Below are 18,910 nucleotides of genomic sequence, written 5' to 3' on the forward strand. Positions count from 1 at the left end.
TTATATGGTGGCTATTTTAGCTTTGTGTATGTCCACTTACATTAGAAAACATTTGGGAAACTGGAGAGCAGCAAAATAAAGAAAACATACACACACACACACATATATTGGCCTTTTTGTTTTGCTTTTTACCAAAAGATTATATATCGCGGAACCCAAGTGCTAGAACATTGTTTTTGCAGTTTTTAAAATAGTTGTGGCCTTTCTGTTCAGAGTGTGTATGTTTCTCCCTTCACTGAATGTCCACCCCCCTCTATCAACCCAAAAAGATGGGCCCTCAGGCGCTGCACTGCGAGAAGGAAACTAACCTCTGATACTGTGGCCGTGTTGCACCTGATTTTAAATTGCATGGATTACAGTGTTAGGGCTCCATTCCTAGTTTTACCGTGTGAGGAGAGGAGAGGAAGAGGAAGAGGAAGAGGAAGATGAAGAGGAAGAGGAAGAGGAAGAGAAGAGAAGAGAAGAGAAGAGAAGAGAAGAGAAGAGAAGAGAAGAGAAGAGAAGAGAAGAGAAGAGAAGAGGAGTTCTGTTTAAACTTAAAGTCAATTTGGGCCAAGTCAATCATCTTCTGATCCATGTGTTCTCTGTTCTCCGCAGAAGAGCTTAAGAGCATCATTTCCATAAGTGCATTATCCTTAATATATGGCTGTGTTCATTTAGTTGACCAAACTATTTTAACATAATTCTAGTCAAAGTCATGTTATTTAAAGCCACTGCCAAAGGAACAGGTCTGTGCTGTGTCCATGAGGGAGAAGCTCCATGATGCAGCTACTATGATTAAATATGTTATAATAATATGAATGTAAAGTTCACCAAATTATTTTTAGATGCTTTTTTTTTTTAGAATTTCAGACGAGACATTAATCTCTAGTGAGGACTTCAGACCTGCCCGCGCTGTGTTGCACATGTGTTTTAGCCCGTACTCTGCGTGTCCTTGTAAAAGCGGAGGGGGAGGCTTCAGTGCTAATTTTAGCCCGAGGACGCCGTCTCTGGCTCGCTGTGCGCGTCCGTGGATCTCCATTCATCCTTTGGGAGAGTGTGGAGGGTCAGGCACTGACGAGATGAGAAGTGACGCTTATAGTCCCCAGTGGAGCTCACACCGCCACCAACCGAGACGCCCTCTGCCTCCCCCGCATGCGTGCTATAGGGACTAATCCGGGCTTCTCTCTAAATAAGTCTTGATAGGATTATTTAGAGATTCTTACCACACGACACTACGGATGTCGGTTAAAAAATGAAAATGCAATGTCATGGGTGAGTCTGAGCGCTTGTTGGGGGCTCGGGGCGAATATGCTAACCTTACCACAGTGAAAAAGATGATGAAATAAATAGTACAAGACATCGCTGTGATGATCAAGTGCTACATGGATCTAAATATATAAAGGCGGCATGGTGGCTGAGTGGTTAGGTGGCTAAGGTCGGAAGTTAGATTTCCGTGTCTGGGTCCGAAGACTGTTGAACTAATTCTGCATCATCTCCGAACACTGCTACACTACCAACACGTTCCTTTGACTTTCCAAAAGTTCCCCACTGGCTCTGGAGGTAGGCAGGAGAGAGCCCCGATGAAAAACAAATATCTTTATTGCCAGTATGTAAGATGAAATGACTTGCTTGAGTGTGTTATACTTTACCATGTAATAAAGGGCTCTTATGACTGTGAAAGGCTCCCCGGTGACCTTTTCATTCAAATCTTTATAACAGAGTAAAACATGTTTCATGTGATATGGAAGGATAATGTGATCTAATCAAGAAGTAGACATGTTTAAGGAACGCAAAGTCTGGAAATCTTCAACAAAGGTTCTTGAGCCACCATCTGCACTCAAGAACCTTCATTGAAGATGGACAACTCCTGTACGACTGAGAGCCTACACAGACATGTTGCTGCCAACTTTGGGAGAGGCACCTTTCTTTTGGCACGCAGACTGGAGAAGACCAGAAAACTAGCAGACCACCTCAGAGAAACCACCTCAGGTTCAATCTTAGCTGCAGACAGAATAGATTGATCCCAGGATAGGACAGGATATACAGCAGAGACGTTACAACACATCTAAGTGATGAAGATCCTTAATTTGAGGATCAGACGATTTAACCAAGAAATGTACAATCTGGATTCAGATTCAGCAGAGATTAGAAGCCTGGCTCAGGATTTGCAACTTCAAACTTGTTCATCACTATTCACATGGTGTCTCCTGTCCCACTCCCCCTCGGGAGTGCCTGTCTAGATCGAATGGAGGAACCTGGGTGAACGGAGGAACTGGCATTCTGGAATCTGAGGACTGGACAGTCTGCGATCTTGGCCCGTCTGCTGAGGGATCCTTCGGCCCTGGGTCTCTATAGCCTGTCCTTCCATGGGAGTGGATCTCTCCTTCTGTGGTTCTCCCCAAGGTTTCTCTTTTCTCCTGCCGGGTTTTTGAGTTTTTCCTTGCCGTACTGGAGAGTCTAAGGACGGGGGACGCCCACGCCGCTCATCGCTACCTTTGGACATTATATTTGCCTGGATTCACCTGAACTTTTAATTGTCATATTTATTGCTGTGTTTTATTGCCTTGATGTTTGTTGCAGCCCTTTGAGGCGACTTCTGTTGTGATATTGGGCTATACAAAACCATTAAACTTGAAACTTGAAACTTCACACAGGTAGCTCAGATGGACCAACACAGAAGGTCCAAAGCAAGACAGAAGAGTACATTTCTAAAACTCTTAGGGCAAAACCAGCCACGATACATCCGGCAGTGGCGTGGGAATTAGGAAGAGGGTGAACAACTTTACAATACAGATAAGTATTAGTATAAAAGTGTAAAAGATGACTCAAGACCCTTCATTGAAGATGGACAACTCCTGTACGACTGAGAGCCTACAGAGACAAAGTCGAGAAACTTCTGAAAGTCCTGAAAAAGTTACAACACATGCCACTGCTTTATAAATCCATCCATGCAATCAATTCACAGGCTGTCACTTCCCCTTTTTCTTCTTCGCTGCAAGTTTCTCCACCTCCACACACCGGCATCCCAGTGTCTCATCTGATTGATCAAAGAGACGTTTTCTTATCTTATCATCGAATGGCTTGGTCCAAGATCTGAAAGGGCCCTATAGGCGCTACCGTGATCCTCCACTGCGCCTGAAATTTTGCCCATCGAGCATTAAAGGACGGGTCAAGTGTGGAGAACACATTTCTTCAGGTTGTATTCAAAGGAAGTTGTTAGTTAAGCATTACTTAACCTTGGTAATAAAGTGTTAGACGGTTTATCAAAGCAAATTCTCCTTTCCAATGTTACCAACTGCAAATAATGAAGCCAGGAGCATTTGAAAATTGTGCATAGAGCAACTGTAATAACCTTGTTGGGGCTGTGTCTATCCAAATGAGAAACTGTACTTGTCGTATTCAAACATGAGTCGTCAATGATGTTCAGAAACACAACTGGGATTGCTAAGGAAATATCCAAAAACGCAACGTAATTGCCATTCACCACAACAGGGTAATATAATTAAAGATTTAACCTTGTAAGAATCCCTTGTGCTCAGAGCGATCCACTTTCTAAACAGCCAAAGTAAGAAATTCATTTGTTGGCTTTCAGCGACACGTGGCAGGCATCCCAAACAGTTTCTTCCACAAAAGCCCGAAAAGCACTGAGCTACAAAGTCAACAAAAAGAAGAGGGGCACAAGGAAAAAATATGAGAAAAAAAGGCAGATCTATGGGCCAAAGGAGAGTTGAGATTCACAATGGACGTTCAAGGGCACGCAAAGAAACAAGGACTGTCTAAGATGATCCAGCCTGGGCCTCTCAAGGCATTTAACTGAGACAAATGCAGATGCATCAGTGCATATAACATGAATTAAGTGCATATTGCTTCGTCTTACTATACTGGCTTTATTCTGCAGGTAGAAGGGCCAAATGTCTGAACATATACAGACATCTTACAGATTGCCCCAATAATTCCATGGATGCAAAAGTTCAAAATTGCCATTTATTTTCCCAGTGGGACGGGAACTGCATTCCAGTTCAGAAAGCTATTCAGCTCCTACAACTTTATTTTAATTTCTATTTATTTATTTGAAAAGGAGGGACAATACATATTAATGAACATTGTAAACAATGTAAATATGCCAGATTATAGCCTTAAGATAATTTCCATCTGCAGACCCCCTGGCAGGTTGATGTTACACACAAGTTAGTAAAAACATACAGAGACACTATATACAGACTATGTACAGAGAGACAGGAATGAGAACAGTGATCACATCATGTGAAAACAAATAACAATAACAAGAGTGGACAACAGAGGAGAATATAGAAAATAGACTTTCAACTTTGGATGTAATTAACTGTTATGATCTGGGTTGCGTAGAAAAACCTTTCATCGCCGTTCTGTTTTTCCTTCAGTAATCTGTATTCTAGCATGTGCATCTGTGGGAGCATCGGCGACAACAATGGCGGTCCATTTGAAATGGAAATGCTCAATATGTAAAACTGTCCCGTGCCATGTACTGCGGCCGGACATGGCCAAGATGACAATGCCAGGATTCATCAGGCACAATTGTGAAAGAGTGGTTCAGGGAGCATGAGATAGTCTGATTTGCCTCAGGTGCACTGTGGAGCGGGTCAGACTGTTGTAAAAGCAGGTTAGCTGTTACGGTAGAAATGTGCTAGCCGGGCACTAGCCTAGGGCCACTAAACTCTTCAAATATAAGGACTGAATGAATTAAAAAACGTATATCTCCAGAAATCAACAACACTGTGGATAACTATAGGAAATTTGTCAAAAATCCTGAAATATCCCTTTAACCCCATTGAGAATCTTTGGGATGCGCAGCGTTCACACTCTCCCATCATCAATACAAGATCTTGTCGAAAAAATAATGCAACACTGGAACTTTTGACATGGCAGAAGCTTATTGAAACAAAGCTAAACGCGGCCCTGCAAAATATGAGGGCATTTGACCTTTTTCAGGCAGCGTAGTTTCGAAGGAGATCGAGTTTGGAAAGAGGTGGAGAAATGCAGCGTTCCTGGTAGATTTATATATAGTAAAAAAAAAAGTGATTCCAAAAATATTTGTTATCTGGTTTAAACAAAGTGGAGTTGTCAAAATAGACAACATAGTTTCCACTCCTCTCAGCTGCAATGTCAGCAGACATCTCGAGACACCTTGGCCCCACTCCAGCGGTGCACAGATGTTAAGAGCCTCTTTTTCTCGTGCACCCCTCCAAATAAATCTGCCCAAAGAAAGCTTCACCTCAGACTGTAGCTTCATATTATATTCTGTTGGAACCAGCTGCAGAAAGTGTACAAAAAGAGATGCTATCCAGAGGAGAGCAGGATTTTGACAAAGAATAAAAATGGTCTTGGCACTTTTTAATGATTGTTCAAGTTTAAGTGGGGTACTATACTACTTTTTGGTTTTAATCTCAATCACATCTTGATCACTGTCACTGTGTGAGTTAGAAAATGCTACACTGATCTCAAACCACTGGCCCTCCCTTTGCTATTACATAATTATATAATAGTATTATTCTTGGTTCAACAAGCACACTCTCTATGTAGCTCAGGGTTCTCCAGCCAGTAGCTCACCTGACCTTTCCAAGTCGCAGTTACATTTCTACGTTTTTTTCTTTGCGCACCAAATGATTGACTTCATAAACACATTGAGCACATTCAGCAATAAATCAAGTATAGCATAGTAAGGAATATAGTGAGGAAACTGAATCAACATTACTTCTATGTCAAGTTTAATTAATTGCTTTATTCATAAATATTGTAAACTGTCCTTGGAGGCAAGAAAAACTGGTTTGTTGGGTAAAAGAAATGATTTCCCCCATACAGCTGGATAATCATGCAACACTGCTCTCCCATAAATCCACAATACCATTTTCTATCCTTTTCTATCCCTCCTATTTTCCTGCTGTGAACTAAATGTTTTCTGCATCAGCCTGGAAAAAGGGATATTTGTCAAGAGTATGGTCTAGACTAGAGGCACAAACTTCTCTCCAAGTCTGTGCCGGACAGCTGCACAAGTTAGCCGGGGCATGGGGTCAGAAAGTGTCCAAAACAACAACACAAAGTTACCAAAAGCACCATGGATTGTATAAGTTCTGCCCATTTTAAAGGAGGGTTCTATAGATAATGCGATTTATATTTATTTCATTTCAGGCCACAAAAATCCACCTATTGCTGCGCTCTCTGTAAAATCGAATTCAACAAGTTTGAAGACCTTTTCAACATCCAAACAAAGAAAAATCAATTCCATTTTCTAAATATCACCGTGCCTTTGGAGCTTTCTGCTTTCTATTCAACGGGCATCAAATCTTTCGCTCAGCTCTCATAGGCTGTACAAATATCACTTTTTCTAAGCCAATTCATGTTCAGCTCTTAAAACTGTTTAATAGTTGCTACAGAGGTATAATAAAAGGTAAAGAACTTGCAATGCTTGTTTCACTTTAACCGCAGGGGGAAAATGAAACGAACATGAAGGTCCCAGATGTGATTCGTCGGATAGATGCAACCTTAGAGATGTGAGATACCAGCTTTTATTAAACAGACAATATAACCAGTCAACTCAATGGAAAATTGACTAATTTGTTGTCATGTATGTTCATTATTGCTGGTCAGGATAAGACATTGTCAGGATGCGAGAGAACACACTGGTAGAAAGCATTACAAACAACTTCCCATTGGTGAAGGTACTGAAATTTGGGTCGCTGGTATTGAAAGTATTCAGTCTTTAGTATCAATTTGCACATCCCAACCGTGACTTTACCCTGAGCACCAAACCGAGCAGATTCTTATTTCACATTAGCCCACAGTTTCTGGTTACTGATGCTACAACAAATTACACATGTAGATATACAGTACAAAGACTAAACAAACTAACAAAGCCTGGATAAAAGAGACGTTTGCAACAATGAGAACGTCTGAAAACCCCATATGGCAAAAACAGGCAGATCATTTTGAGCTCTTGACCAAATATTTACTTCTATTTTGCAAAATTTTAAAGCAAAAGAATAAAATGTGTTGTGTCCTTCAGTATATCGTAGCAGCAGATATATGTGACATTTGTGTGTAGTGCGTCCAGTCCAGTGCAAAGCTAGTTGTTGTTGTTTACGTTACCATGACACTATTGCTCCACTGAAAGTATTGCATATAAACTCATCCCTGTGAAGAACTGGGATGCTAGAAATGTGTTAGGAAAGTGAGGGACAACTATTTAAAATTGTTAGTTTGTCAACAAAAAGTCCGGTAGGGCCTTTAAGATTCACTTTATTGTAGGGCTGCTCGATTATTGAAAAAATAATAATCACAATTATTTTTGTCATAATTGAAATCACGATTATTCAAACGATTATTTGTTGCCTTTAAAAAAAGTCTTTATTTTATTTATATATGCTGAATATTTTCTGTTTTCTGAACAGTCATAAAAGTACAAATGATTTCAAGTTTGCCTAAGGAGAGGTTTCTGTTTCACACCTGCCCCCTGCTGGCCAGCCCTTACACCTGGGCAAGTTTTTATGTCCGGCAAAAAAAAAACATGAGCCATGGCACGTGAAGTGCAAAGGGAAAATAATCCCAGTGCCATGAAATAATGCAAGTCTGCTTTGCAAAAAAAATTATAAAACAAAAAAAAATTAAATAAAAAATAAATATCTATTATAGAAAACGCTATCTCTATGGCCGCCGCCTGGGCGCCGCCATGTTTATTTCCCATACCGACTTTGAAGCTAAGCAGGAAAGTGCCTGGTTAGAACTGGGATGGGAGACCGTTCCTCGGATGCTAAGCAGGGAAAGGCCTGGTTAGGACTGGGATGGGAGACCGTTTGGGAACACCAGGAAGCCTGGCGACAGTACTGAGTGTGTGCGTGGTTGGTGTTATTACATCCGCGGCCGGCCCCCACGTGACGAGTCCCACCGGCCGCGTGCATTGGCCACGGGTCCATATGGACCGCGGTGCTGCTGTCCGAGGACAACCCGCTGTCACAAAAACGCGAGTGCACGAGATCTGACTGCCGTGCGTGTGCGCGCATCCAAACAGGGCGCTGTGTGTGTGCGCGCGTGTGTGTGTGTTCGTGCGTGTGTGTATGTATGTGTGCGCGCGCATCCAAACAGGGCGATGTGTGCGTGTGTGTGTGTGTGTGTGTGTGTTCGTGCGTGTGTGTGTGTGTATGTATGTGTGCGCATCCAAACAGGGCAATGTGTGCGTGTGTGTGCGTGTGCGTGTGCGCCCAAAACCTGCTCAAACACGAGCCCCTAATCAAACGCGCTGCTCCGACTGATTTATCCTCCGTGTGAGTAAAAGCGAAAATGACACTACCACTTAACGAGCGCATGGCCTGCACTGCGTTGTATTTTTTCTTTTTATCTTTTTTTTTTTCTTCGCTGCTGTACCATTTGTTTTCTATTTTGCTTTCACGTATTGAGCCCAGAGGTACATTTTATTCTACAGCAGCTTGGAAAGCATTGCCAATTTTATTGTAAGGTTATAAATACTGTCTAACACCGATAATTAGGCTATTTCATTTCAAAACCTACTCATTATTTTTTGGATTGTAAACTACCGTGATGCACCAAACCACCGGTCCTGCACCGTGAACCAAAGCGTTCGAACTGAACCCCTAATATTTATCCAGAAATATTCCACTGTCTCTTGAATCCTGTTCCACGAGTTTAGCGAAAATATTGTCGTTGTAGTTTATAAGAAAGGAGCACGGGTGCATCAAACACTCCAATTGCAGTTTGTTAGAAATTTTTTTTTGCATTCATTCTTTTACTCATTTGTAGTGGCCATAGTTTTTGGAATGGGTTGGGAACCACTGGTCTACAGCTGAACTGTGTGACGGGTTGGACATTTCTTTGTAATCACTCATAATCTCAGAATATCAAATGTGGAGACTAGCGAGGCCCGGCCGAAGGCCGGGTCTCAGCTAGTATATATATATATATATATATATATATATATATATATATATATTGAAGTCATGTATATATATATACAAAAATAAAAAATAAACGTTTTTTTTTTACTATGCTAATTTTGTAATCGTTAAGTGTAATAATCGAAATCGAATTTCGATTAATTGCACAGCCCTACTTTATTGTTTATCTCGGGGAATTAGTCGTCTACATTTGACCTGTACTCCAGTGTCACATCTGGTCACATCCCCAAATCCTGAGCTAAGTTTGGTCCGGAGTACCTAGCTGGAGGATTAGGCCTATTGCTACAATCTGGGAATTGAACCTGGGACCTTCTTTACCAACAACTCAGCCACTGTGCCATTCATTGCTAGCCATTGCTGAGAAACCTAATCCAAATACACAACGAGAGCATGTTATCCACACATGACTTCAAAATACAAAGTGTTGCACACAAATGCAAATGTGTCCAAAAGGGGTTTAAACGCTCCAAGGTGAATGCGCAATATGTCTTTTTTTGAAATGTAGAATTATGCGCGTGAGGAAGTCCGGCCCGTCTCCTCCTCCGTGTCCTCTCATCCTGAGCAGAACCAGAAGAAGGATGATCAATTATGAACAGTGCGGTCCCCTCAGTGGGCTGTGAGACTGCGGACCGCCGATAAAGCGCCACACACGAGCCCTGTCGCCACAAAAAACCACAGGGAGAATCATCCCGCATACACCGGAACATGGGACGGAAATGCAAAAGTATTACAAACACAACTGCTCATACATTTTTAAAGACGACAGTGGGCGATAGCTTCACGCGGCTTGAACATTAGAGGGATTTTTCTTAAGATGTTCCGTACAAAGGTAATGAATTCCAGTATGAAATAAGGCTTCAATCAGCTGTGCTCCTTCTGAAATACAGCAAGTGCATTTACTTTTTGTAAATAATGCTCAGTTCTCTCAAGGGGACAAATCATGTAAAATTGACTTTTTTGAGCTTTTAACTATGTTAATTTATAACTTTGTTTCTTCCTCATAAACACTTGAAGTATTCAACGTCATTCACACAGGTCTGACTCATCCTGATTCTTCTTCGACCGCTGAAGTGCTCTTATCTGTACTTCCTCAACTGAAGGAACAAATAACTATCATTCTCACGACTACAGGGCAAAGGGCTATTTGACATCCCGATCGATCACTCGTCACAGTCTTTTATGGGGATGCACCGATACTTAAAGGGGCTAGATGCAAGCTAGCCATTTTATACTCACTACTGCCACCCCAGGTCATAGGTGTAACTGCAGCTTCTATATTAAGCTTGTGCATGACGGCACTTCGGACCCGAATGAACACCTTTTTGAGTGACAGTGCAGGATTTTAGAGGCAGTTGTGGTGAACAGGTTTGGGCTCATTCTACACCTTAGGACATTGTTGAAACATGTAGGGGGAGAACAATACTTAATTTAACATTTTTAAACTCAGTATAGTCCCTTTAAAGCAGGGGTCACCAACCTTATTTCAGCTGAGGGCTACTTTAAGAGCATTAAGTTGTTCGAGGGCTACCAGTTAAAAACAAATCCTAAAGACTTAAACGTACACTGTTCACTTATAGGATATTGACCCCATATTATATTAAAATAGCTTTATTTTAAACTCATACCGAGTCACAAGAACCGCAATAACTGTAGTTTTAAGAATTAGATTCAAGAAAATGAAGTGTTTTACAATTTAGAAAAAGTCCCAAGGGCTACTGGACATGCCCCAAAGGGCCCCTGGGTGCCCACGGGCACCACGTTGGTGACCCCTGCTTTAAAGGAACAGGCCACTGTTTTTCCATACTGAGATATGTTCTTGCCTGAGCTTAGACGAATTGATGTGTACCCATCTGGTCTTTGTGTGTGCCCTTAGTCATGCACAAAGACCAAAGATGTTGTTAGCATTTAGCCTCTCTCAGCATATTCCAAGCTCTTCCACGTTTTCCCTATTTAAATACGGTTACGTGAGTAGCTACTAGGCCTGTCACGATAATTAGTATATCGACTTATCGTTCAATGAATAAAAAATAAACTGTAAATTTTTGGATACGATATTTATTGCCTGTGCATTTATTAGCATCCGCCCCTATTTTTTCTTTGTAAAACTTTCTTTTTTTTAAATTTTATATATTTATTTCATTCAAAAGTGATGTTATGCAATCACAATAAAACCGCCAGGCCAACACAGTATGAATGAAACGGAGCAGAGGAGAAGAACAAGTCTTATAATATCTGCCCCTTTTGTTACTTCACACTTTACACTTCACACTGTTGTCCTTTGGAAAATGGTATGTATTTATGTCTACATACATAAATTTACAGTGTTATGTATATACATATGTATATTTACAGTATTAACAGATGTTTTTGTATTCTATATTCAGTTTTTAAATATATAAAATACAGAACCTTCGTATTCTTGAATGTTTACAAATGGTCAAAAAGAAACAAACCGTTGTATTCATGTTTGTTCAAATCAAATATTCCACATTATTCATGTCCAAGTACTTCATACTTTTTTAACATTGTAGCTTTTATGTGTATTTTAAACTCCAGGAGAGAATCTGACTTTTTCACTTCTTTCTGAAGTTTATTCCATAAACTGCTTCCTGTCACTGTAACAGTTCGTTCCATTGCTTTAGAATTGAACCTGGGTTTATTAAAGATGTCTGTTCCTTTCAGATTATAGTGACTTTCTCTTTTCTCAAACATTTCTTGGATGTTCACTGTCAATATTTTTCTATTTGCTTTATACAAAACCTGGAAGATATTATAGTCTACTATATCCTCGAATTTTAGTAAATTACATTTAATAAAGAGTGGATTCGATGGATCTCTATATCTAACATTATGTATTGTTTTCAGAGCCCGTTTTTGTAGAATGAACGTCTGTATATAAGTTTTACAGGTTGAGCCCCAAATTTCCACACAGTAAGTTAAATATGGTAGAATCATTGTGTTGTATAAAGTGAGTAAAGCGGATTGATTTAGAGAGTATTTGACTTTATGTAACACCGCGATGGATTTTGCTATTTTTCCTCTTGTGTAGTTTATATGTGACTTCCACTTGAGGTCTTCATCAATGATGACTCCTCAAAATGTAGTTTCTTGAACCCTTTGAATTTCCATACCTTCAATTTCTATTGATACATCAACTGTCTTTCTTTTGTCATTGAATATTATGAAGTTTTTTTTTTTTTTTTTAACATTGAGAGACACTTTATTTAGATCAAATCAATATTTAATTTTCTAGAGTTCTTCATTTACTACTTCTGCTATCTCCTGTATATCTTTCCCTGAGTAAAATAATGTTGTATCATCGGCAAATAAAATACTCTGCAGTTTGTCCGATGCTTTTACAAAGTCATTCATGTATAATATGAACAGTAATGGCCCAAGCATCGAGCCTTGGGAAACCCCGCAGTTGATGTCACGCAGGTCTGATGCTGTATCATTTATCTGTACATATTGCTTTCTATTTTCTAAGTAACTTGTGATCCATTTATGAGCGATACATCTGATTCCATATTTTTCTAGTTTCCAAAGTAATCTTGGGTGATTAATTACATCAAATGCCTTTTGTAAGTCAATGAAATTACCTACACAATAGTTTTTACTGTTTATTTCTCCTGCTATTTTTTCAGTTAATTCCATTATAGCCGTTGCTGTGGAGTGATTTTTCCTGAATCCATACTGACCATTGATAAGAATATTCTCTGTTTTTATGAATGTGTGCATTCTTGCTGCAAACACTTTTTCTAAAATTTTTGAAAATTGTGGCAATAAAGACACTGGTCTGTAGTTTGAAAAGTCATGCATGTCTCCGCTTTAGTATATAGGTACAATTTTCGCTTTTTTCATTTTCTCAAGAAAAGTTCCTGTCGTTAAAGACAGATTACAGATATAAGTGAATGGCTCAATAATAGATTCAATTATGTATTTGATGATCATCATGTCTAAACCTTCACAGTCAGTTGATTTCTTGTTTCCACAGTTTTTTACAACTTTTCTTATTTCATCTATTTCCACATGGTCAATAAATACACTGTTTACATTATCTATGATTTTATTTTCTGTTTTGTGTATTATTTTGGGTATTTTTTCTGCAATTGTAGATCCTACATTGGCAAAATATTTACAGAACTCGTTTGTAATTTTTTTCTCCTCGGATATTTCAATATTTTCGTTAACAAAGTAATTTGGGTGTGCACTTTTGATTTTGTTTCCTACAACACTGTTAATTATACCCCATGTAGCCTTTATGTTATTTTTGTTCTCATTTAATTTTTCACTGTAGTATTCCTTTTTCCTTTTCCTGATGATCCACAGTAACTTATTTTTATACTTCTTGTATTGGTTTTCTGCTTCTTTTGTTCGAGCTTTTAGAAAACAGCGATAGAGATGGTCCTTCTTTTTACAAGCATTTTAATCCCTCTCGTGATCCATGGTTTATCTTCCTGTTTTTTGTTGTAATATATGATTGTACAATTTTTGTTATACAACTTTATAACAATTTCTGTGAAAGAATTATAGGCTTCGTTGACATAATTTACATAAACTGTATCCCACTGCTTTTGAAGGTCATCATTTAGTGCCTTTAGGGCTTTTAATGATCTATTTCTACTTGCCTTTGTAGTAGTATTTTGCTTTATTTTTTGATTGTATCTAAATACTGAAAAAATGGGTAGATGATCAATAATGTCTGTCATCAATATCCCTCTCATAACAATTTCTTCGTTCATATTCGTAAATATATTGTCTATCACAGTGGCACTTTGAGATGTGATTCTGGTTGGTTTTGTTATTAAATGGAATAAGCCCATGCTGTTCATTGAGTTTAAGAATTTAGTTGTTTTCTGTTCATTTACAGTTTCTAAATTGACATTCAAATCTCCACATATTATTTGCTTCTTATCATTTGCCTTTTCAAATATTTCGGTTAGTCTTTCAGTGAAAAAGACTCTGGTGGTTTATAAATACAACTAACCAATATATTTTTTGTAGTTGTTGCAATTATTTCCACAGTTATTATTTCAATTACATTATTTTCTATCACAGTCATCTCATTAATCATTTTACATTTCAGATCTGAACTTTGAAATCAAGATGAAGTAAATTGAGTTACATTACATATCATGTTTATTGCTTGTGTGGCATTTTAGGAAATTATTATACACTTTTAGAACAACGTTTTACTGTCATTTTTATGCCTGAGAGTTGACAGTATCTAGTATCGTTAGAGTCAATATTATCGTTTATCGCAATACTTTCTTGCCTCAATATATTGAACTTCAAATTTGTTATCGTGCCAATTAGTTACACGATCCAAGTATAGTTACACAAAATTAAACATGTCGCTTTTATGAGCGGATAAAAGTGGTTCTATATTGTAAGGCGTAATAGCACCTTAGGAGCACTTCAACCTCCACGCAGTAATATCATCACTCCTAAAGAATTCTCAAGATGCTACTGGGCAGACGTCGAAGAGCTCCTAAGGTGTTATTACGCCTTACAATAGAGTAATGTGTTTGTATTTGTGGGAGGATTTGGGAGTGAGAGAATGTTTTTAAATCTGTAAAGCACTTTGAGGTAAAATGAAATGTATGAAAAGCGCTATATAAATAAAGATTGATTGATTGATTGAGTACCCCTTTTTATCAGCATTTCAATAGGGAAAACATGGAAGAGCTTGGTCGCTTCTAACTTCACCCCCGTTTGGGGCCATAGGAATATGCTGAGAGAGGCTACTTGCAAATGCTAACAACATCTTTGGTCTTTTTGCGTGACCGAGCACATGCACAAAGACCAGACAGGTACAAATCAACTTGTTTAAGCTCAGGTAAAAACATATCTCGGTATGGTAAAACGGTGGCCTGTTCCTTTACACCAGTACAAGTACTGACTCGCCAATGCCGAATGTATACTGTATGATATAGTAAAATGCATTTTCTTCTTCTTATGTTATGGGACAACTTGTTCAGAGCAGATGAGTAAGCAATTTGCTACTTTACTCATTGAGTTTAATTTAGTTTATTTGTTTTTTTGGGCAGTATACATATTTACATTTATGTAACCTATTTCACCTATTTATTGAACATATTTCCTAATCATTGTATTCCATTGCTTTATGTCGTGATTTGTTGTCTTGGGTCTGATGGAAAATGATTAAGTCCACAATGTGCACTCTGTACATCAGAGACATAATGCGTGTCGTATTCTTATTATAATAGTATGCATGTGGTGCTTTTCATTCCAAACAGCCAAAAATCCAAGCACCCACCCCCGTCATATTTGAAATGTCTGATAGTAGAAAGAAAGAAATTATATAATTGGAGCAACTTGAGGAGCTCTCTGCCAGACTTCATTTCCCATGATGCCTCAGTGACTGCAGGTACGCCGTGATCCAGGTGCCAGTGCCATGCTGTTTGATTTGAGCTGGCTCTAGACTGACGCTAACGTAAACAGCCATGTGTGCCAGGAGCGCGGCGAGTGCGAGACAATAGCAGATGCCTGTCAGAACGCTGGCTGTATCAAGCGCTGGAGCAGAAAGCCAGACGTGGAGTTGGCTGATCAAACACGCTGCGGTGGTGGGCCGCTGTGTGGACATCACCAAAACCATCTGTCAAGAATTGTAGTCGTGGCAGACGGATGTAGAGGTAGAGGGATTGCCGTCGTTCGCCTATGGTTGACTAATGATTGTTAATGAGGGAAAAAAGCACAGATGTTGTCAAAGAATCTTCATGCACGCTTTGATCGGCCTGCAAGTCTTGACGCAGAGTTTTTGGCAGTTGATAATGCAGAGAAAGCACATTCTTCTACACAGTGTGTAACAGAAGCAAAAACTACACTTTAATGAATAACCGGATTTATGGAGCTATTATTCTTCCAAAGAAAATGCAATGTGTACAGATTTGATTAGTCTACAATGAGTGTTCTTAAAAACAAAGCGCAAGATTTTTGGCAACAAGACTGTTCTGTGCCTTGGTTGAACTCTGAGAAGCTGTAGTTAGCATATTAGCCTTTCTTAGTTAAGTGCTAATGTAGCCCATCTATTTTATCCATTGATAAGACAAATGTAATGTCACTGTTATTTATTATTGGTAAAAAGTGTTTAAATTATTCACTATACGATCACGAGCCCCACTCCTGGACCGCAATGGGTGGAGTCCAGGAGTGGGGCTCATTCACAAAAGTGGGTTGCCCACGCCCACGGGGTAGTAGTGAGTGATGCCGGGTGTGTGCGCTATGGTGACGCTGGTCCTAGCGTGCCTCAACATGTTACCTGAACTGGACTAAATAAAGTTGCAAAAACATCCACGTTTATGCCTGTTCTGTTGGAGAGTGCAACACTAACAACACAGCAAATAACATAATAGTGGGTAAAGGTCCTATATCATGCTTTATTCAAACTTTTACAGCTTATTTTCATTACTGTGACAAAATGCAGTTACATTTTTGCCAGCAGAGAGCACACTTCCTACTTTTGACCAGAGCAGCTGTGCAAACTGAACTTAATGAATTTAAAGCAGTACTAAGTAATTCATGCCCCTAGAGGCCACAAGCGCCACTGCAGGTATCGTAGCATGTTACAGTTTTTCACCCATTAATTGTCTGTGAGAGTAAATACTACGCTGACATAAAAGACAAAGGGAGAGAGGGATATTGTACATCCAATTACACAATGGAGATAATTTTTTTCACTCAAACAAGTAACTTAGTACTGCTTTACTGTGGTGTCCAAGATACAGTAAGCCTACAGAAACCTTGAGATTCACGGCATCATAAAAAAATGTGTGTGACAAATGATTAAAATGTCGAAATGTAAAATTCTACGATTCTTCCAAGTCAGATTTTTCTGTCCCACCATTCTTGTTGGAGCTGCTTTTGAATTGCAAGCCTTTAAGCTGTAGCAAAACAAATTTGTAGTAACCTCATCAACATAGCAAAACCACTATTCAGTGACAAATGATGTTTGTGGTGGTCGTGAGAGCCAGAGCCATTTGCCTCCACACTCAGTACTTGCAGTCAATGTGAGTGAGCAGCACCACAGACCCCCCCTGTGGTGATTCTGCCCATTCTCTCCCAAGGCTTACATTAACAAACTATGTGCACATTCAAATTACCAGCTGCAGGGCTTTATACTCGGCAAATATTCTTGATGACAGAAAGATCGATCCTGTGTCTTTGTGCGTGGCAAAGATTGATGCTTTAGTTCATAACCACAAGTCGTTTATTGGAAGAGATTGGAATAGGCTGAAATGGATACCAATAAAACATCTGTACTTTATGTAATGGTCTTAACAAGAACAAAGAAGCATCATCTTTTGCTTCTTTTCTTTTATTTAACTGTGAGCAAAAACGATAACTCATTTTGAAGAGGACCTAATGTATTATGGCTTTAAATTAACGAATTAATTTCATCTTCCATTTGAAACCCATAGGTAAGAAACCAGTAATACTAAGTAATAAGAGTAAGAGTGTCTGTTGATATTGTGGTGTGTGGTTTGAGGCAAATCTGTTTGAAAAATGTAAGCTTTAAGGCAATGTGGAAAGCTATGGTGAAAAGAGAGACGCCGGGGGAGTTGTGATTCGATAATGGCTGAACACAATAAGCAGTATGAAGCAGTCTGAAGGTGCGTGGACCTCCTGGACCCATACATCATCTCATGGCACTCACCTCATTTATCAATATCCAGTGACAGTCGAAGGCCACCAGGTTGGTCTCCACCACCTGCAACACAGGGAAATAAAACGGGGATGTTAGGATAGAAATCTTGTGCATATGAGAAGAAAATATGGAAGAGCCTCCTATTGGATAACAGCTGCATGGGCAAATATCCTTCAGGTGGCAACAAGTTATCTGACCCCCAACTGATGCCATGAGTAGCTTCTCATTTCTTTAACAACCAAAGACACATCTCATAGTTATGGAAATTATTTAGTTTGTTTGAGAACCATCAAACCATTGGCATGCATCAAGCAGAAACGACTAAAACTGGAGAGAAAGAACTACCCTACGCATTACTAAAAAATTAAACCATCGAGAACCATCATCAACTCCCATCATCAAGACAAGATCTTGGTGAAAGATTAAAACAACACTGGACGGAAATAAGCTCATCAAAACAGTTCCATAGTGAGCCGACAGTGTGCCATAATCAAAGCTAAAATATTGAAGTCTGGGATCTTCTTTGGTGGTTACGTTTTTCTTTTGGCCAGGGCAGTGCATTCCATCATAGTTTGCGTCAACAGATTACATTTGCTGATTGAAACTATGGCAGAAATCTCCCGATATTTTTGCTGACTTCAAATGCTAGAGTCTGATTTATCAATACATCCAGCCAGCCAAAATCCAAGCAATGTGCAATGTAAAACGAGTAGGCTACTACCATCTGTAATACTTATTGGTTGCCTAAATGTATTATATTATTAGACCATTCCTTTGTTGATTTGAATGACAACACTCATTAGTCATATTTCATAACATGCCGTCATCTCCCTCTCCGTCACTCTGAGCCATTATCACTTTAAGCAATGCCTTATGCATCCTCTGGGCCTCTCACTTCGCACAGCGCTCGGCGTTGCGTCGCCGGCGGAGCTAAAATACAGTCCCACTCGTATATCATTAGCCATAATTGTGTAGGTAACTGTAGCGCCGTGCCGTCATAAAACACTTTTTAGCCGTAAACAAAAGGCAACAGCTGGAGCGGGTGACGGAGCGTGGCTAATAGTGCTTTAATCTCCCACAAAGTCGCCATAAAACTTCATCATTAGAACACAGGCGGTTGCCGTAAAGCATCCTGTCCACCGGATATGGGAGCGAGCAGCGGTGACGGCGGAGGGGAGAGGGGAATGGAAAAGTAAATGTCATGTCTGAAGAGCAGATTAATATCTTCAAATAAACCATCCAAAATTATGCGGCTGTTATGGCGTTAGCTTGACTGAAGTGGAGAATTGGCCTTCATTTCAACATACAGGCTATTTAT

The 18,910-nt window shown here is 39.5% G+C and overlaps 1 protein-coding gene across 4 annotated transcripts in view; it reads right to left on the minus strand.

The window, feature by feature from the left end:
* Positions 1-18,910, minus strand: part of grid2 (glutamate receptor, ionotropic, delta 2) — a 651,170-nt gene that overhangs the window by 279,240 nt on the left and 353,020 nt on the right. For all 4 annotated transcript variants that reach the window (XR_013792643.1, XM_079551983.1, XM_079551984.1 and 1 more), the window contains exon 5: positions 17,602-17,655. Coding sequence is in view for 3 of the 4 variants with exons in the window: in XM_079551983.1 (XP_079408109.1) it covers positions 17,602-17,655 (54 nt within the window). In the remaining variant the exon portion in view is untranslated. The remainder of the gene's footprint in view (positions 1-17,601; positions 17,656-18,910) is intronic.

Source organism: Gobius niger (genome assembly GCF_951799975.1).
Source record: "Gobius niger genome assembly, chromosome: 1".
NCBI lineage: Eukaryota > Metazoa > Chordata > Actinopteri > Gobiiformes > Gobiidae > Gobius > Gobius niger.